Source organism: Phocoena phocoena, chromosome 20 (genome assembly GCF_963924675.1).
Source record: "Phocoena phocoena chromosome 20, mPhoPho1.1, whole genome shotgun sequence".
NCBI lineage: Eukaryota > Metazoa > Chordata > Mammalia > Artiodactyla > Phocoenidae > Phocoena > Phocoena phocoena.
The window spans coordinates 45,051,421-45,072,815 of record NC_089238.1 but is presented as its reverse complement, the minus strand read 5'-3'; the positions used below and the strand labels follow the sequence as shown (position 1 = coordinate 45,072,815).

General features: G+C 42.5%; 1 protein-coding gene across 2 annotated transcripts in view; it reads right to left on the bottom strand.

The window, feature by feature from the left end:
- Nucleotides 1-1,854: 1,854 nt before the first annotated feature.
- The window catches only part of PHLPP2 (PH domain and leucine rich repeat protein phosphatase 2), a 68,905-nt gene continuing 49,364 nt past the window's right edge, over nucleotides 1,855-21,395 (bottom strand). The window contains exons 11-19 of one of the 2 annotated variants that reach the window (XM_065898624.1): nucleotides 19,456-19,551; nucleotides 17,990-18,145; nucleotides 15,489-15,689; nucleotides 10,235-10,397; nucleotides 9,893-10,023; nucleotides 8,413-8,523; nucleotides 7,379-7,573; nucleotides 5,718-5,949; nucleotides 1,855-3,551 (exon numbers count right to left, since the gene is read on the bottom strand). In XM_065898624.1, coding sequence (XP_065754696.1) covers nucleotides 2,397-3,551; nucleotides 5,718-5,949; nucleotides 7,379-7,573; nucleotides 8,413-8,523; nucleotides 9,893-10,023; nucleotides 10,235-10,397; nucleotides 15,489-15,689; nucleotides 17,990-18,145; nucleotides 19,456-19,551 — 2,440 coding nt within the window. In that variant the 3' untranslated portion in view covers nucleotides 1,855-2,396. The remainder of the gene's footprint in view (nucleotides 3,552-5,717; nucleotides 5,950-7,378; nucleotides 7,574-8,412; nucleotides 8,524-9,892; nucleotides 10,024-10,234; nucleotides 10,398-15,488; nucleotides 15,690-17,989; nucleotides 18,146-19,455; nucleotides 19,552-21,395) is intronic. The other variant, XM_065898625.1, reaches the window with a different exon arrangement.

Below are 21,395 nucleotides of genomic sequence, written 5' to 3'. Positions count from 1 at the left end.
ATAACTGGCTTTCACCACCTGACAACCTAATCAGATCACACAATAACTGTAAATGACTTCATAGGTCAAAAGAGTTCTGTGTATTCTTGGTGATGGGCTATGGCCTTTTCATCCCCTGTTTTAACAAAGAGCAATTATAGAGGGAAATGAATCAAAGGAAGTTACAAAAAAGAGTAGTCAGTTTTGGTGTAGCCTATATTAAAGGTTTTCATACAACCTAACATTTCCTGAACATAAATCTACCACATAAAAGAACATCTGGAACTTTAGGGTCCTTCTGATTAAAAAGTAAATACATTTACTTTTAGTAAAGTCATTTCATAACTGGGTTTTGTGGTGGTTCCAATTAGTAGGGTGGGAAGCTAAGACAAGAAAAGTTCACAGATAAAGGATAATTTTTAAAAGACTATACTACTGAAGTGGTATATTCCCAAAATAATTTCCAACACTGTCATCTTGGGTTTTTTCCGTCATTTTCATTCCCCCCTCAATTTTTCTATTAAAAAATAAGGCGGCAACATACTACTGTTCCCATCTTTCTTACAGCACCTGAACTCTGCATGAACCACTATGTTCCCCACTTCAAATCAAGACCTGAGTTCTAAAATGTTGCAGTAGCTAACCAGTAGTTTGACACAGAAAAGCTATGTTCCTGGTAATTTGGGGACTCAAATTCAGATCCTTGATGGGTTGAACACTAGACAGCCATTGGTATGGAACCCCCCCAAGAGTGTACCCCACTGACACACACACATGGGTACGGGGCCTCTGAGAAGATGAGGATACATAACCATTTGTGGAGTGGTCATCTGGTTTTCTACCACTGCTTTAACAAAACTTCCCTCTGCCCCCCCCCAAAAAAAGACAAATATATGTGTAGATTAACCGTATCTTTAACATTTTGTTTCTCATGAAACAAATTAAAAATGGTTCCACTCTATTTTCTTTTTAATTGTGAAAGTATTTAAAAATTCAAAGCACATTCCCCACTGGGTAACATTAAGCAATGTCAAAACTTCGCAGGAATAAAGAGGAATTAATTTTCCTAAGTAAATCTTCTAAAAGAAAAGGCAACAGAACAGAATTATGGAAGGAACTGCATTTTTCAAGGGTTACATGGAATGTGCAAAAAAAATCAGTAAACCAGGTTTTCTGTATGCTTAGGATTTTCTCAATTAAGTCTTTCAGAAATTGAGCCCAGTACTGTGAAACCATGTGAGATGGATAAGCATTTTCAGAGAAGACTCTGTTAAACATTAAGAGGTGAACCCTCAACTCACTCCTGATGTTTTAGAAAACCATCTCTCTGCTCTAGAGTAAGAGAAGGAACCTGCCTAACCCAGAAGCTCCATCCATCCATCTGTGCTCGTTCGGCCTCAGTCTGTTCAGAGTCATCTATAACTCAAGGTTACTTGCATGTAAGCAGCAGCAGCCTTGGCCCTATGTGCTAGGAGGCTGACTGCCACCTCCATCACATGTTATGGAAGGAGGCCAATCCCCAAATGCCTCTCTTGTGACCTGCTGGGAGGTTCCTAGCAGGTGTCACATCTGTCAAGGAGTTATTCTCTTTTTGTGATTTGGGGGGAAGTAGTCTTAGTCCCCACTCCTTCCCCGTCTTCATCCCCCAAAGAAGGTCCTACTCCCCTGTGTCTCAGGAACGTTCACAGCCTGACATCCAACAGTTAAATCAATTTCCCAGGGCCCCTCCTAGAACCTCCTAGAACCCTCACAGCCGGCGCCAACACCCGATGATCATCCTGCCTGTGGACAAAGGCGCTGGGCTGCCTCTAAGAAGACTGGCTCGAGTGCAGATTCAAAAATAAAAAGTTCACAGTCAATGAAAAGTGCTCTCACTACATCACATACATAAATTATCTGTTTGATTGGTTCTACATTTCCAATAAACATCATTTTGATAGGCTGTATTCTCGTAGAGAAGAAGGAAAAGCCATGTGACTCGTCACGTTGCATCCCGTCAGGTTGAGATATAAGGTGATTTCTCTGTCACAGAGATCCAACAGCAGCAATCAGTAAAGGGAATCAATCTTCAGTTATTTCCTCCACAGAAATAGTCCCTTTTCTGCCCAGGCAGGCAAATTCTCAAAATTATCCTAGGAGAGAAAGGGTTAATGGCAGGTGGTAGGACTGGTACAGGGCAATGCCTGCCTGCTCCCCAGTAGCCCTGGGGATCCCAATGCAGGTTAAATGTGAAACTGAACACTGATGGTGTTTACTAGCTTATCCAGAGCAAGACCTTGACAGCTCTCACCATGTCTGGCTCCGAGTTCTACCCCCCTCTCATCTGTGGTTTAGAAATGCAGAGGCAGAGTGCCCCTGGTAGGGTGCCCTACCCCACACCTCACAGCCTTCCCAGCGCCGTGGCCCCCAGGGGAGTACTACAGCGCCGTGTCAAACTCCTCTGCGAGCTCGGTCCGACCCTCTTCGCTGGAATCAGGCTCAGGCCTGCTTTCCTGGTGGTGTTTCATTTGTTCCTTCACTTCTTCTTCGAGGTCACGAGGTACAACGAACTGGTCCTCCGGCTCCAGCTGAGCGGGGGCAGCAAAATAGCCAGTTTTCTTCCTGGGTGCTTCTGTGGCCACTTCGATGAGGTTCAGGCTATCTTCCAGGGGCACAATCGAGCCATTGGAGAGCTTCTTTCCGTAGAGACAGGAAGTGGAGGGAGACTTCTGTAACTCCGTCTTGTCTTTGCTCACTGGCAGAAGGATGCCACTATTCACACTGTTCTGTCTTCGGATCCCAAACACTAACCCTCTAGCACGTTCCTCGAGGCACGGGGTAGGAGAATTCTCCCTAAGAGTGGGAGAGTTCTCAAGCTGCCTGCCCCTACAGCAGTGGATATCTACTTCTACTTCCACCTTGCTGCCATTTGTCATGACCCCTTCAACGGGCTGGTCGTCATCACTGTCCAGGCCGTTGTCGGACTGGTTACTGGAGAAAGTCGCACAGGACGGCTGGCGCTGAAACACCCCTGATGTGGGCGTTGGGTGGAGGCTGCAGCGCCTCTCTGGCCTTGAAAGCAAGCCAGCGTCCAGGCCAACAGTGTTATGTTCGTCAGAGGCAGTGGATCCCACCTCACTGCTCACCTCTGAAGTAGACATCTCGCTGCTGAACTCAGAGGCAATACCACTACTGGAGGAAGGAGTGGTTGGCTTGGGCGGGTCCTTGATGGCGGCGGTTGAAGCAAATCCCACAGGACCTGGGAGGGTGAGCCCATTTATTTCACAAGTGCAGCCCTCCTCGCCAACGTTCAAATAAACCACCATCGCACCCACATTGTCCTGACAGCCATAGCTTTGCGCTAATGTGCACAGCTTCTTGGCAGCCGCTAATGGGTCTTGTACATGGCATACTGCGTTGACTGCTTCTGTGTATGACAAGTGTTCCCACAATGCTTTGTTTCCCAGAATCAGCAACTCATCCTGAATGGTAAGTGGAGTGGAAGATATGTGGGGCTTGGGGAGGATCCAAGGGTAGAGGTATGTACAGCCCAGCAGCCGGGTACAGCAGGTTACCCCATTCACTTTGTTGTCCTAGAGACAAGCAGAATGCAAACTCTGAGAAACAAGCAACAATGACACCGAATTTTATATCTCTCTAGATCACAATGCTTAGGGCTCTACAATAAAACAGAATTGACATGTTATGTGGTTTTTCCGAGGATCTGTGTAATTTTAAGTGGACTTACGAAAAATAAATGTATAGAATTCTAAAAGGACAAAATATCAAATGGGTATTATTCTGCAAATAGTTCAGAGGACTGAGTTAAAACCAATTAAAATTAAGTGGCTAAAAGGCACCTCCGTCTCAAAAGGTATTTGCTCTAACATGAAGTATAGGCCTCAGCATGTTCTTAAATAGAGAAACATCTGTTAGAAAAACAATAAGCAAAACTATCAATTCCCCATCACTAGTATTCTTAGAGGGGCCAAAACTCAGATGGGTCACTAGATATGACTTCTCATTTAAAGGCAGAGTTGGGACTGAAGGTACTGAATGGCTAAGAGAATTTTTATAGCTAAAGCACCGAATAATGCCTCAAGTCTGAAATCTGTGGCATAATTTACCTACTCTGTAATGGTTGTACCAAGAACGATGTAATTCTAAACTCAGAGGAAAAGGAATAACCCTGGCTGCAGGCTGGGAATGTTTATCTGCCAGATGCTTCATATTGATTTCTTCTCAAGATAAAACCAAACAAAACTGCTGAAGCCCTCAATATACTAATTTCATAGTTGCAGTCATTCTTTGGGTGAAAATCCTGCCTCATTTATCAGAATTTGTCACAAACTCTCGAAATTTATAATCTTATTTTCCTTACCTGTAAAATGAAAATAAAAGCACTTCTTTCATGGGGGTTATTGTGAAGCTTAAACAAAACAGTGAAAGTACAATGCTTAGCAGATAATAAGAAAACAATAAATGTCTGTAGTTATAAAAATGTTTCCTACTTGTCCAGGACTCCCTAAGAAAAATCTGAACATTATCTAAATTCTGTAATAGACTAATCAAGCAAAAAGTTATCTTGTATCTTTCATTTGTTTTGACTGAAAGACTCTCCTAAGACCAAATTTCCAGAATCTCCATAGCATCAACCACATTATAATGATACTTTTTTTGGTTTTGTGCTTCCTTGGATGGAATCTTTTATAGTCCTTATTACAGAATTCTGACAGAACAGACAGCCTAGAAGTGGACCCACACATACAGTCGACTGATCTTTGACAAAGGAGCCAAGGGAATTCAGTGAAGAAAGGACAGTCTATTTCAAAACATGGTGCTGGGTCAACTGGACATTCACATGCCAAAAAAGAAAAAATACCTAGACACGGAGCAGCTTACACCTTTCACAAAAATTAATTCAAAATAAAACGCAGACCTAAATGTAAACTTCTAGAAGATAACACGGAAGAAAATCTAAGTGACTTTGGGTTTGGCAATGAGTTTTTAGATACAACACCAAAAGCATGACCCATGAAAGAAGAAAACTGGTAAGCGGGACTTCATTAAACTAGAAACTTCTGCTCTGCAAAAGACAGTTAAAAGAATGAAAGACAAGCCACAGACCGGGAGAAAATATTTGCAAAACATTTCGGATAAGGACTTGTATCCAAAATACACAAAGAACTCAACAATAAAGAAACAAACAATCCAATTAAAAATGGGCAAAAGATCTGAACAAAATTCTGCTTTGCAGTAAACAATGTCCACATGTAATTGCTAAAGTCTTTTTGAAAGCAAAAAACATTATGCTAACTTCTGAAAAGGGAGAAAAGTTATAGAGATACTGATGCTTCTTCATTAAAAAAAAAAAATACCAGAGTATACTAAGCCATATACAATATAAAAAGGAAAAATACTGTGAAACTTTTCATTTCAGAACAGGGATGTCAAACTATAAAACTTTTTTTCTTCTGTTTGGAATAACAAACCAGATGAAAATTAACCAAGGAGGACATTTACATTTATTTTACATGCTATATATGTCTCAAGGACCACAAATTAGGATCTTTCATTTCTAATTAATTTGCTTTTTCTTTCTGCTCGTCATTAGCTGCTCATTAGATTTTATTACTATTTTCAGGATTGGATACAATTTACAGGGCTTGATAGGAAGAAAATGGACGTTCACTGTTCTATGCAAAACAGCATTCATTAGATTCGGGGAGCGGAAGTGACCGGTGGAGAGCAAGATTCACCTCTGTTATGATGGCTTTTTGGTCCTTCACCCTCTGAGCCTCCTCTGGGTCCTGTTCCAGACTGAAGACTTTAGACAGGGGCAGTGGCTTCCCACTTCGGCACAGGACTGCTTGGCACGTGCCAACGTTGGCCACGGTCAAGCTAAAGCTACTTGTTGGATCGGCAGTGTCAGGGCGGATATAACAAAGGAGAGCAGAAGAGCCCAGCTTCTGGCCAGCCATTCCTAATTTCCTGTTGAGAAAGAAAAGAAAATGAAAACATGGCAGCTAGTTTTAGAAGAAAGCAGCGGTCCTTCCTGTCCATGACTCCCTCGTTTTTTGCCGTGGGACTGAAGCCGCTTCACCCTCCTCCGTCTGAGGGCAGCCTCTTGATGTGGGTGATGATGGTGAAGACAGCCTTGCCTTCTACTCTTAGCTGAGAAGTTTTACCAAAAGGATCCAGGTAGAGGAGACAAGGTGCGGCTTTCTCTGTTGCTTCTGCTTGTCTGATCATAGACTACAATGACCTAATTCAGTGGCTTCCAACGGTAGCAAATCAGAAACACCTGAAGGGCTTGTTAAAGACAACTCTGGGCCCACCCCCAGAGTTTCTGATTCAGTGGGTAAGGGGCTGGCCCAATAATCTACATTCCAATAAGTTTCTGGTGATGCTGAGGCTGCTAGTCCTAGAACACTTTGTGAACCACTTACTTAGGCTGTAAGTTCCCTGAAGGAAGGCCCATAATTTTCCTTGTATTTCTCCCATACACATGGCATCCATCCCCCTCAGCGCTTGGTACACAATGCTAAGTACAGAGCAGATGCTATCAGGAAGATCTGGTTTCAAATTCCAGCTCTGCCATTTATGGGCTATAGATCCTCAGCAAGTTGATGCTCCGAGACATTTTTCTGATTAAAATACCCACCTCCACAGCTTGTTTTGAAAATTAAAGATACAGTATGAAAAATGCTTGGTACAGTGCCCAGCTCTTGGGAAGTGCTTCATAAACTGAGTTTCCTTTCCCACACCCTTTATTTTGCCAAGTCCCTAGGCTCAATTCTATTACTGAAAAATAGAATCCTTTCCCAACATCTTTGTGTTATAATGACAGATAAAACCACCTCGGGCTCCAGGTTGTTCCGTTTCAGCCTCGATTATACGAAGGTACACCCTCTCAGTTGTATGTACCCTTTATGCAGCCCACCTGATGTGCAAGATGCTCTATTAGCCACTAAGAGATTTTCCACAGTTTGGTTTATAGGGTTTTTGCCCTTAAGTGGCTTAGATTTCAGTGAGGAGATTACTTGTTAAATCCCCAATAATAAGTATTTTAAACACAAGAATCTGATGAGTGCTTAACCTTTTGTAGGTCTCTTATAAAGGATTACCACCTTCCTTCCCAGAAATGCGCATACACACACGCAACCTTTTGCGCATGATTTCTGGGCTTTCCAGCTTCTCAGCAGCCTTCGGTTTCAACAGAGAAAACAGATGCCTCCACAGGCTCTTCAAAGAGCCAAAGTCCCCACATTCCATGCTGATGGAGAGAGTGGTCACAGAACAAAGAGCAAGATCTCACCTTGCCCCTGTACTTATAACTGAGACCCTGACCTTCTGGCTTAGTGAGATTTATTTTCCAAAAGCAGGGCCGAGTTAGGAATTATTCAACCCACCTGCTTACCTGTGAGATACCAAGAAGGTGTGAGCCATGAAAACTGTGTCATTTGTTGACTGCTGTACCTCTTCCAAAAGCACATCTGCCATGGTACACTGGAGTAGGCGAGGGAGCTCCTCATTTCGGTCCCCATCAAACATGCCATACACAGCTCCCACGCCCTCTGCAAAGTTATCCACAGCTAGAGCAGATATACATAGCCTATCACAGAAACAGGAGAAAGACAAACAACGAAGAAAGTTAGTGGTAAAGCATTCTTCTCCAGGGAGGCTTCTTTAAAAAAGTAAGTATTGATTGAGGGTGGAGAAGAATAGTAGTAAATCCTAATCTACACATGAAAAAAGTGTTACAGAAGATAAGTAAGCAGCATCTTAGAGAGTTGATGCCATAAGAAAAGGGGGAATTCAGCCACATTCAGGAGCAGTACATATTAGCTCTGCAATGCTGTGGAAGGCTGGGAAAATTAGATGTTTTCTCTTCGTAGTGATTAAGGACTAGTATCAACACCCTTCAGCCAAACACTCCCCCAGGTGCACAACATACCTGTGGTTGCAGAAGTTGAGTTTATTATGCCTTGCAACAAGAGAAAGCACACCATAGGACTCTGGGGTATGTAAGAGGGTATTGGAAAAACTCTGGTACAGGATTTGTGTCTGCCTGGGTCATTTTGGGGAAGATCTAACAAAGTGGGGGATCATACTAGATTGGGTGCTGTCAGAAAGCAGGGCTATTCTATGGTTGGGTACCTCAATAAATCTTATCTACAGGGAAAGAAGATTAGCATGGGGACAAAGCTGTGATTGATAAAGTAAGTAGCAGTCACCCATCTTAGTCATGAGATGGGGTGTGGGTGTTGTGTGGACTGTACATTCATTTTGTTTTGTCTTACTGGATCATGGTCTCAGAGGAATCTTATCTGATGTTGGCATTCTGTGATTTGTTTATGTCCAACAGGAGAACAACATGGCCTAGCTTTCAGCACCAGATCCTTTCCCAGATGTCAGGGGAACTTTCTCAGTCTCCATGGCCATGATACTCACTTGTTTCTCTGCCCTGCCATCTCAGCCAGTCCATGGCTCCAGAAGGTTGATGTAACTGTAGAATCAGTGGTTGGCAAAGGTTTCTGATCAATTTTCAGGGTGGTGATATGGCTGTGGGAAGTGGAGGAAGGGAAGTTTAAACCGTATATGCTTCTGTACTTTACAGAAGCTATCCCAACAATAATTCACGTTTTTAAAAAATAATCTGTTGACAGACCAAGACTAATTTCCAGAGAGAGCAAAGAAAGTAGTATGCTGACCCACTGGCCAAGAAGAGAGAGAGGGCTTCCCTGGTGGCGCAGTGGTTGAGAATCCGCCTGCCGATGCAGGGGATGCGGGTTCGTGCCCCGGTCTGGGAAGATCCCATATGCCGCGGAGCGGCTGGGCCCGTGAGCCATGGCCGCTGAGCCTGCGCGTCTGGAGCCTGTGCTCCGCAACGGGAGAGGCCACAGCAGTGAGAGGCCCGCGTATCGCAAAAAAAAAAAAAAAAAGAAGAGAGAGAAAGGAAAGGGGTAGGAGGAAGAAATAGGGGCCAATTTTGTTATAATCGATGCCGTTCATTTCAATGAAAAACTAAGCACAACAAAGATTTCTAAGTTTCAACTGTCTACTTATTTTAAGTATTTTGATACAGTGAAGTCTTGGTACAATGAATGAGCTTGCATTGTCTTAGATGTAGTGTAATGCGATCTGTGCCACCTAAATTACCTATGCCTGCTGTATAATCACACCCACTCAGGATGGCTGTTCTCTTGCTCTCTGTATGACCCTGCCCAACCAGTGCCTGCCTCACCCACACCCTACTCGCCTGACTGACCTTCCCTCTGAATCACAGAGCCTGATCGGTAAATGCCTGCATACCTACCTCCCCACCCCCACTTCACTCGGCCCCAGCTAGTGACAGTTTTCATCTTTAGATCAGAACTCTCTCTACTATGAGAGTTTATCAAAGGGCTGGCAAGGGGGCGTGCCTCTGCTCGTTTCCCAGGTAACTGATGAGCCAACCTCCCTCTATAACTGGTAACCTCCCTCTCCCCCAGTAGTAAAGACACTACCATGTCCTGCCCACCAGATGCTGCACACGGTGGGGTGTTGCTCCGGGACCTTGCTTCAGACATGTAAGATCCTCCTACCCGTTAAAACATGATGTCTCTGTTGCTGACTCTGGGCTCTTTCTTTGGTCTCGAGGTTGGGCAAGTTCAGGGCTTGCAGGCCTGTGGGGTACAGCCCCACACCTGCCCTGTAAAGATACTGGGGTACAGCTGAGCAGTACCCACGATGTTGAGTTCGAATATCTATGGGCTGACTGCTGGACAGAACACTCATCGAAAACTGACTCAAAGAAGAGAACTGAGGGGCTTTATGATCTAATTCATTCTACTCCTTTCATGAACTGAGGTCTCCACAGTCCTTAAGAAGAACCACACAAGGCTGGTGGGAGTTACAGCACATGTGGATTCAACTTCATAAGTCTTCGTACCTAAATGTGTCTAACGTCTTGTGTTCCAGAACCAGATTTGTATTTCCAGTTAGGTCCAGGTCTTGTAAAGTAGCAGGCAGAGACTCTGGAATCAGGATTTCGGTCAAGTCGTTGCAACTTAGGTCTACAAACTGAGAGGAAAACACAGAGATTAAGTTAATTCTTAACTCCCTAAGGGTCAATGTCCTACTATATCCTCAAAGGGAATTTAATTTCTTCTCAGAAGTCAATGAAATATACTGTGACCCCAAACCGCCACTTTCCTCTTCCTTAGGAGAAGAGAACTGTCTCAGTCACACCCCTCCCATCACCCCCAGACACCACTCCAGCGCACAGAAGTACCTGTATCTGAGGCAACTGCAGTATTTCTGGGAAAATGCTAATGTGGTTGGAGTGCGCCACCAGAGTGTGCAGCCTTTTGCAGTTTGCGATGGTCGTGGGGATGGTTTTAAGCTTGTTGCCACTTAGGTTCAGTTCCTCCAATTGCTCCAATTTATTTAGTTTGCTGTAAAGGAAACACCAAAATACCATACTGCACCCAAATGAGCAGCTGCCAGAGTACAGAGGTGACCGACCTGCTGCCCAATGACCAGCCAGAATGAAACAGCCACGAGGGTGAACAAACACTCTCGCCGAGCCTCAGCCGCATCTCCCTCCCTCTCAGTGCATTTCAAGGGCTGAACCCTCCTTGCGCTTCTACTGCAGCTGCTGGATCTTTAGGGCATGAACATTTTCCTATTATCTGACTTCTAGGAAGTGGCTGAATTGGCATCAGCCTAGGGTTGGTCGACCGTTACAGTACTTGCTTTGCCACTAACTAGTTGCAAAATACTGGGTAGATTAGTGTCAGCGGACATCAATAGCCTTGGCTATAACGTAAAGAAGTTGTACTAAATCATCACTAAGATTGTTTTTAGTTTTATTTATTTTTAATTTATTTTTTAAAATTAAATTTATTTATTTAATTCTCGGCTGCTCTGGGTCTTAGTTGCGGCACGCAGGATCTTTCTTGTGTTGCGCAGGCTCTTTGATGTCATGCACAGGCTCTTTGTTGTGGCGCGTGGGCATCTCTCTAGTTGTGGTGCGCAGGCTCCAGAGAGCATGGGCTCTGTAGTTTGTGGCACGCGGGCTCTCTAACTGAGGTGCCAGGGCTTAGCTGCCTCGAGGCATGTGGGATCCTAGTTCCCCGACCAGGGATTGAACCCGCGTCCCCTGCATTGGAAGGCGGATTCTTTAGCACTGGACCACCAGAGAATTCCCTCCTTTTAGTTTTAAATTTCTAGGGACTTCCTTGGTGGCACAGTGGTACAGAGTCCTCCTGCTAGTGCCGGGGACACGGGTTCAAGCCCTGGTCCGGGAAGATCCCACATGCCACAGAGCAACTAAGCCTGTGCGCCACAACTACTGAGCCTGCATACCACAACCACTGAAGCCCACATGCCTAGAACCCGTGCTCCGCAACAAGAGAAGCCACCGCAATGAGAAGCATGCACAGCGAAACAAAGAGTAGCCACCCGCTCGCCGCAGCTAGGGAAAACCCTTGCGCAGCAACAAAGACCCAACACGGCCAAAACTAAATAAATAAAATAAATTAAAAAAAAAATTCTACAGTTATTCATAACATAATCCACCTTCAGTAAACATTTTTCAAGTGCCTAGAATGCACACAGCGCTGTGCTAGGGACTGTGATGCAGGCGATTCACACTGTCCCTCCAGTAAGCAAAGTTTTCTACACAGTAAGCAAAACGTCTTAAGATGGCCTAACACCTTTATCAGATTATTACAAATTGCTCTGATTTCTCTTTATCTACCAATTTTAAACACTGTAAAAATAATAAACTGTTGTAACATAGAAAGTTTAGCAAATAAAGAAAATAAATCAATGATAACACCATTTGGAAAAATTACTATTTTCATTTTGCTGAATTTCCTGCTAAATTTTTCATATGTAGATTTTACATGAAATTTATATCCTGCCCTTTTCATATATCATAAATATTGATAATTTTCATTGCTAGAAAATTGATAAATACTTTGTAATAATTAAGCTCAGTAAAATTGTTTTCTTTCTTATTACAATAGTAATACTCACTGAAAAAAATTGAAAAATAAAGATGAACATTAAAAAAAAAACTTTTAATCCCACAACCAGATTTAATCTCTGACAACAATTTGGTGGAGGGTAGTCTTGGCCTTTTTAATGCATGAAACTCTATGTTTCGAATTAAAACATGATGCTTATCATATGTATTGTTTAATAACTTGCTTTTTTTTTTTTTACTTAATAATATATTTTTAAAATATTCCCATGTCCAAATTTCACGCTTTTCTCTTACACAATTCCATACTTGGATCCTTCTGACTTATAGATAGAAACGCAGAATCTCATTCAGTGTCTTACTGAGCACCCAGAACTGTGCTAGATTCTGAAAATAGTCCAAAGGAAACAGAAGACTTGGGATTGTGCCTGTGCAATTATAACATTGTTCAGGAGATAACTTGACAGGAGATTTATTATTATTCAGTACAGAACATACATTTTCTTTAAAATAATGCTCTAAATTCCATTCATTCATTCATTTATTCATTCATTTAGGCTCTGTTGGGTCTTTCGTTGCTGCGCGCGGGCTTTCTCTAGTTGTGGCGAGCAGGGGCTACTCTTCGTTGTGGTGCGCAGGCTTCTCATTGCGGTGGCTTCTCTTGCTGCGGAGCACGGGCTCTAGGTGCGCAGACTTCAGTAGTTGTGGCTCATGGGCTCAGTAGTTGTGGCGCATGGGCTCAGTTGCTCTGCAGCATGTGGGATCTTCCTGGACCAGGGCTCGAACCAGTGTCACCTGCACTGGCAGGCGGATTCTTAACCACTGCGCCACCAGGGAAGTCACCCATTTAGTTTTATCATCTGTATTCAGATTATTCTAATTTTGTGTAATCTCCTGTTGATCCTTGTCCTTGTTTCTAACTTCTTAGCTGCATATTCTTAGGTGTGTTTTAAGTTTTCTATCAGCCTGCTTTTGACCACTCCAACAGTAAGAGTGTGGTCAAATTAGGTGGAATTCATTAGTTTCAGAGTATTACATCTGGTATCTCCCAACAGCTTCATAAACTAATGTAACTTGTCAGTGGTGCGTCATTTGCACTTTATATGAACATATTTGAGGCCAACTGAATTAATCTGATAGGATTTCAAGAGATCTATCACAACCTGAAATTAAGATTCTGTATTCACTTTAAAAGCCATTGTTCAGGGACTTTCCTGGTGGCCCAACGGTTAAGAATCCGCCTGCCAATGCAGGGGACACAGGTTCAAGCCCTCGTCCAAGAAGATCCCACATGCCCCGGAGCAACTAAGCCCATGTGCCACAACTACAGAGCCTGTGCCATAGAGCCCACGAGAAACAACTACTGAAGCCTGCACGCCTAGAGCCCATGCTCCACAACAAGGAGAAGCCACCACAGGGCTTCCCTGGTGGCGCAGTGGCTGAGAGTCCACCTGCCGATGCAGGGGACATGGGTTCGTGCCCCGGTCCAGGAAGATCCCACATGCCACAGAACGGCTAGGTGCATGAGCCATGGCCACTGAGCCTGCGTGTCCGGAGCCTCGGCTCCGCAACGGGAGAGGCCTCAACAGTGAGAGGCCCGTGTACTGCAAAACAAAAAAAAAGAGAAGCCACCACAATGAGAAGCCCATACACTGCAACAAAGAGTAGGCCCCGCTCACTACAACTAGAGAAAGCCCTCACACAGCAATGAAGACCCAATGCAGCCGGAAAAAAAAGAAAAAAAATTAATTAATAAAAGCCATTGTTCAAATTCTTTCAAGGAAGCAATCAATATCTCCAAATATCTCATTTTATAATCACAAAAATTACAATTCCTACGTTTTTCTACTTTAACACATTTCTAAGAAAATTTGTGAAACAAAATTAGAATAAAAATACAGTTTTCTTTTCATTCAAATTGTATCAAACATGATATAATTTTATATGAAATATATATATATAAAATTTCATTCAAATTATATCAAATGTCATTTCCCTATGTTCTTAGTTTTTGAAAACATGATTTTTAATGACTACCTTTATGGTATAAATGGATTTTTCTGGTGTCAAATTTTCTTTTTTTTAATAATTTGTTTGTTATTTTACGGTATGCGGGCCTCTCACTGCTGTGGCCTCTCCTGTTGCAGAGCACAGACTCCAGATGCGGAGGCTCAGCGGCCATGGCTCACGGGCCCAGCCGCTCTGCGGCATGTGGAATCCTTCCGGACGGGGGCACGAACCCGCATCCCCTGCATCGGCAGGCGGACTCTCAACCACTGCGCCACCAGGGAAGCCCCTAATATTTTTTTTTTTTTTTTGCGGTACATGGGCCTCTCAGTGTTGGGGCCTCTCCCGTTGAGGAACGCAGGCTCCGGACGCGCAGGCTCAGCCGCCATGGCTCACGGGCCTAGCCGTTCTGCGGCATGTGGGATCTTCCCGGACCGAGGCACGAACCCGTGTCCCCTGCATCGGCAGGCAGACTCTCAACCACTGCGCCACCAGGGAAGCCCCCCTAATATATTTTTAAAAAAATATTTATTTATTTGTCTGTGCTGGGTCTTAGTTGCGGCATGCGAAATCTTCGTTGCCACGAGTGGGATCTGCAGTTGTGGCATGTGGGATCTTTTAGTTGTGGCATGCAAACTCTTAATTGTGCCATGTGGGATCTAGTTCCCTGACCAGGGATCGAACCCAGGCCTCCTGCATTGGGAGCATGGAGTCTTGGCCACTGGACCACCAGGGAAGTGCCTCTGGTGTCAAATTTTCTAAAAAAAAATTTTTTTAATCAAATGTATTTTGGAAGATACTTATTTCTCCACTGACACTGTTTAAAATTTTGACAAGGGATATATGTATATGTATAGCTAATTCACTTTGTTATAAAGCAGAAACTAACACACCATTGTAAAGCAATTATACTCCAATAAAGATGTAAAAAAAAAAAAACTTTGACAACACTAAATATCCCTCTTATGTCTTATAAATGTAGCCTGGCTAAATACTATTCATCTCTTCAGTGCAGCTACCCGTGCATATCTTTAACATCCTGCATTTATTACACTGCATTGCAACTGCCTATATACTTGTCTATTTCCCTAATTTGACTGCAAGTTCCTTGAGGACAGAGACTATAACTTAATCACCACTGTTTCCCTAGTACTTACATAGTACTTGACATACAGTAGGCATTCAACACATATAAAAATGAACAAATTAATGGACTCAACAGTATTTTATATATCAGTGCTGAAAGGAGAAAAGAAAGAATTATCTTCAGAATTTAATTTATTTCATAAGCCTGTACTTTCTAGGTTGAAAATTCTTAGTCCACTATTAAGTAAATAGAACTAAGAATTAAACATATTTTAACCACAATGTCTGTGGTTACTGACACTTAACAACAGGGTACAGATTTTCCCATTCAAGTAGTAGCATCACAGCGCCAGTAAGTCGGTCAACATAAAGCAAGAGTACCCAGTAAAATAGCTGTGATGTAGTCTGACAAATGCAGAATCATATTATGTATCCGATACGATCAAAGTTCCCGTCTGCTTACCTTGCGGGAAAAGTCTGTAGCTGGTTGTTTGCAAGATGCAAGATTCGCAGGTGCGGGTGCCCCACCAGGACGGGCACACACTGATCTGTCAGGAGGTTGTTGGTCAGGTAGAGCAGCTGCAGTGCACTCAGACTCTCCTCCCCAGTGCAAGCAGAGGGCAGAGACTCCAGACTATTTGCAGATGCATTCAAGTATCTGAGACTGACAGAACACATGCAAATCATTTCCTTTATGGCTACTGGTTGCCTTCTTGTGTGGAAACCATCATGCCATCTCAGTATGTAACACTGCCTTTCCGTGCTCCCAAACTCATGACAACAGTAATTTCCTCCAGGTAGTGTTCTGACTGATCCTACCCAAACAAAATTCCTTCTACTCAACTCATGTAAGCCAAGTAGAGAGGGAAGAATGCAGGCTTAGTTGTGTTCCCGGGATTCTGTGGTGGTCTAATTCTAACCCAACTTCATGGTTTACTGTCTGCATGGCCACCGAAACGATGTTGTTGAGTATCATGTGCACAAATATAAGAACTGTGAGGACACCCTTTAGAAAAATGTTTGTCTGAGTTTAATAGGATCATATTTATTTAGCCAATCCCCCTATAATCCCCTAATAATGGGCATATCGGCTGTTTCCAATTGTTTGCCATCATAGACATTATAATGAGCACCTTCGAGTCCTCACCCAATTATTTCTTTAGGCCATATTCCCAGAAGCAGAATATGTGGGGTCAAAGGCTACATATATCTTTAAGATTTTTATACATATACTGCCAAAGTGAGCCCCAGAAAGGCTATATCAAAGTATACTCCAGAAAGGCTATGCCACTAGAAGGATATACGATTGCATTTGCTCACACCTTTGTCAACACTGAGTATCATAATTCATTTTAATCTTCACCAATCTAAGAAGTAAAACATGGTATGATTTTAAAAATCTGCCTAGCATGGTGTTTGGTACATACAGAACATGCTCAGCAAAAGGCAGCTAATATTATTAAACTTCTGTGTTCTTAAGTCTTCTTCAAACTGTATGATCCACATTGTTAATTAGCTTTTAAGTTGTTGAGGGAACTGTGTGTCTGTTTGTGTCTTCATATATCCCAAAAGTGCTCCGTGCAGAGTTAGTGTTAAATATTATTGACAATTTGCTACAACTGCTAGGTAACTTCCTTACTAAAGATTCTAGAGCTGAAACTAATTTTATTCAGACTGTCATCAGAATGAAATGCACTGTAATGCATTACTAACAAATACTTATTAATTAACAAATGTTACTGCACTAAAACTTTCCAAAAAGAAAATTTCCCTCAAATGTTTTTTTAGAATTTCCAAAGATTTTATTTTTAGGAAACTCCACCCAAGCATATTACACATTAATAGATGTATTAACTGCCAGAGAACAAGCCAGACACTTGAGGGCTAAATGCTTTTTGTGTGCCTCCTGCCGCCCAGTTAAATTACCACTGTTTCTCTCTGCTTTCTCCACGTCAGAACTGAAGAACAATACTGCCTTCTCCATATTGCAGAAAACTATAATTGAAAACGAATTTTCATTTAATGGTGACATATGTGTTAAATAAACCTGATTACAGGTATTAAAATAGGAAGACATACTATCTATTTGTTAATTTACAATGAGAAAATAAATAATACTTTTGGAACAACATAACTTTAAATGCACAGTTTTCAAAGTAGGGAGTAAAAAAGCCCTGCAAATAAAGAATATAACTTAGTGATAGCTTAGCAAAGCTAGAAGCAAAAACTTCAGTGGTATGCCCGTCTCTCCTAATGCAAAAGCTGAAAAGTACCCAAAGAGGCTGTATCAGAATGCTGAAACCTCTAACTGAAGATCAAAGAGGCTTTCTGAGATGAAAGCCTGAACCTTCCTAAGCTCTTTAAATCTGTTTACAACACTGTAACTTCCTAAGTACTTGATGGTTATTTCACCTTTTGAGTTGAAGATTCCTGCCTCATAAGGCAGTGTCATGGGGCTTCCCTGGTGGCGCAGTGGTTGAGAATCCGCCTGCCAATGCAGGGGACACGGGTTCGAGCCCTGGTCCGGGAAGATCCCACATGCCATGGAGCAACTAAACCCGTGTGCCATAACTACTGAGCCTGTGCTCTAGAGCCTGTGAGCCACAACTACTGAGCCCGTGTGCCGCAACTACTGAAGCCTGCGCGCCTAGAGCCTGTGCTCCACAACAAAAGAAGCCACTGCAGTGAGAAGCCCGTGCACTGCAACGAAGAGTAGTCCCCGCTCGCCACAACTAGAGAAAGACTGCATGCAGCAACAAAGACCCAACACAGCCAAAACTAAATAAATAAATTTATATTAAAAAAAAGACAGTGTCATATTTTATTCCATACAAATTGCAAGTAAGTCTTCACCCATAGCTGGATTATGAGATAAACACTCTGTAAAGATGGTTCCAATGACAAGTCCAGGCAATTTGCTTAGCCAATGATTCTGCTCTTCTAAATAAAATCTACAGTACTTACTTTAAGGCCTTAGAGAAGAGGGTATCTGGCAGCCTGGTGAGCAAGTTATGCTGAATATCCAACACCTCGAGAGGGATGTGCTCCACCAGTGCTGGAAGGTTCTGCACGTGATTGTGTCCCACCATTAGTTTTCTAAGACTCAAGCTACTAAGGATTCTAGGGGGATAGAGCATAAAGAAACAACAACAAAAAACGGACTTAAATCTCTCTTCCCGAGTCTTCCCTTGGCTCTTTAACTAAAATCAGTAAACTAATAGAATTGTGTTCTTCTAGACAGTATAATCACTGACAGGTGCCTGAGCCAAGAAAGCAGCCACAACCATATGTTTACCCACCACCCACCAGGAAGTCATTCAGGTCATTCTGGGAAAAGGTGAATTAATGAAAGCACACAGCCCAGAACACATCTAAACAAAAAAAGCAATTTGTGTAATAAATCAATTTAGATTTTAGGTCTAGACAGATAGCACCAAAAATTCAGTGAATTTATTATTATTAATATAATTGATTATAATAAGCTAATAACAAAATTTATTATAACAAACACTACTCCTTATTCAATTCTTAAAATGTGCCAGGACACTTAACTATTAGGTCCAGAAGGGTTAAGTGACTTTGATTTGCCAAAGATCTCACATTAAATGTAGTAAATGGTATAGTCAGGATTTGGATTAAAGTCTGACTCCAAAGCTGTGTTCATACCTACTATGCTACAAACCCTCTAATTTACTTTTAAAGACTCCACTAAGTAATAACCTCACATTTCACATCTTGGTACTTTTTAATATACCCCCCCACACCTCCCAACACCTTTATCTTTCCCCTCCACATACAGAAATCCTACCATCTTATAAAGGTCAATTCAAACAGGCATTCTCCATGGAGCATTCTCTAATTATCCAAAGTTCTGAATTTCTAAAACATTTTATTTATATAGTGTAGTGACCAAGGGTGAGGCTTTGGAGTAAGAATGACTACTCCATTCAAATGCCAGCTCCTATCACTTTCTAGTTAAGTGCAATGTTGGACAAATTACCTACCCACTCTAAGCCTTAGTTTCGTTATTTGTAAGAGGAGGATAACAGCACTTATAAAATAAGGTTGATACAGGATTAAATAAGATAATGAAAGTGAAGGTCTTAGAACATTGCCCAGTTCATAATAAATCATCCAATACAAATGTTCTATTATCACTATCATGTCACCGACCTATGCCAGCAACTCTTGTTACATTTTATCACAGTTATCTCTGCACAAGTCAACCCAACTATCTGTTTACTAAGTTCCTTGCAGGCCAAGACTATGCCTTAGGCGTTACTGTATTCCTTACGGCACTCACGCTGCTCTGCACTTAGCAGATACTCAATATTTACTGAACAAATGAATCTAAGTACCCTTGAAAGGCAACCCAAATATAGGAAAATTAATTAAATACACACATAATATATACGTTAACACATGCATACCTCACAGGAATCTCTGTCAGGAGATTATAGCTCACATCTAATATTTCTATCTTCTTTGCTTCACAGGCCCAGTCAGGGACACACTCAAGCAGGTTTCTGCAGAAAATAAATAATTAAAAGGCATCATTTAAGATAATGAGTGGAACTCATTCCATTTCACTAGTCTGTAATGTACCGTTAATGGTCCCCTGAGCTTCCTGAGGGCAGAAGCACTATCTCCAAGGCATCCCTGATGCACTGCCTGGAATACAGTAGGTGCTCAATGAATGTCACTGATAGAAATGTGGAGAGCGACAAGCACACATACATACCTGACACTGGATCAAGCGTGCTGCGGGCTCAATGAAGATACAAAAGCCTTCGGTATAGAAAAGCACATAGGTGGTGGGGTGGGATGGGATGGGGAGGAAAGCCTTAAAGGAAGAAGAGGCATTTTAAACAAATCTTCAAAGGTGAGTAGGATTTCCTCAAGTAATGATGCGGGGAGAAGAGAAGCAAATTCTGGGAAAAAAATGAACCAAATGAATAAAAGTGAGGAAGTAAGGACAAAAGATAACTAGTGGGGGAAAAGTTCCGGATCATTTAGAATGTGAATTCAAATATTTACTAGAGCACTGGGCAGATATTCAGTCACAGGAATTTATTTTCAGATGTTACTTAGCTTCCTCAAGCCTCAAAGTACCTACTGATCGATGGATCAATACGATGAGGCAGAATGAAATAAGTGCTGTAAGAGAAATGTAGATGCTGCTCTGACTGCTTAGTGAAGGAAGCACTTCAAGGCAAGCTCCCTAAGAAATACGACATCTGGGGCAGAATTTGAAGAATGCTGTACACACCGGAGGTGTGGTGGACATTCCAAGCAAGAGGTGACAACATGAGCTAGAGCACAGAGGCAAGAACAGAATAATAAGCAGTTTGGTGATGCTGGAACAGCCAATACGGAGCACAGAGTGGGAAGAAACAAGGCTAGAAATATCTGATCATGTCTAGGAGGTTGTGACTTTATCCTGCAGACGTAGGGGGATCACTGAAGGGTTGGTGAGCAGTTCTGCACTTTTAAGAGCTCACTCTCTGCATACACGGAGGTCTGGTTGAGGTGGTGATATTAGTAAAAGGAAGCGTAATCAGGAAGCTGTTATAACAAGAATTCCAGACGGGGAATGATGAGGGCCTCAATGAGTAGTAACACACCTGGAAGGGAGGGGAGGGGCGCCAGAAACATGTAGGAGACAAAAATCAAAATGACTTGGAGGTGGATTAGACATGTGAGTGGAGCAGAGGGAAGAATCAAAAGTGATATTTAGGCTTTAGCCTAGATGACCAGAGAGGAAATCCTATCCAGAGAAAGGACTGATAAGCTCCAAATGAGGTTGGGAATCATGAATTTCAGTGGTGTCCATCTGGATCTGATTGTCTTATGCTAATGCCAAAAGCCAAAACAGAAAACAAGATAAGTTAAAGTATGGGTGGAGGGGTGGATAATAAATTTAATTTTGCACATATTTGAGGTACTTGGAGAAGTACAGGTTGAAACATCTGTTATGAAATTGGACATACAGGTCTGAGGCTGAAGGAAGGAGGTCTGGACTGGTGATCTGGGTGATGCTGACATTGAAGTGTAGTGAAATCCTGGGAGTAAATGAGATCATGTCAAGTGAGAAGTGCAGTGGGCCAAAGAGAGACCCTGGGATAACTGACCTTTAAAGGGCTAGCTAAGAAAGAGGAGTTAAGGAAGAGACAGAAGAAATGGTTAGAGCAGCATGAAAAAAAATCACAGTCTCAACCAGCCAAGGAAACAGCACATCTGAAGAAAAGAAAACAAGATGAACAGTGTCAATACAGAAAAGTTCCACAAGAGGAGATCTAAAGCCAGTTGTGGTGGGGTGAACAAAGGGGAACAGGAAACTGAGCCAAGAAATGCAGATAATTCTTGAGAA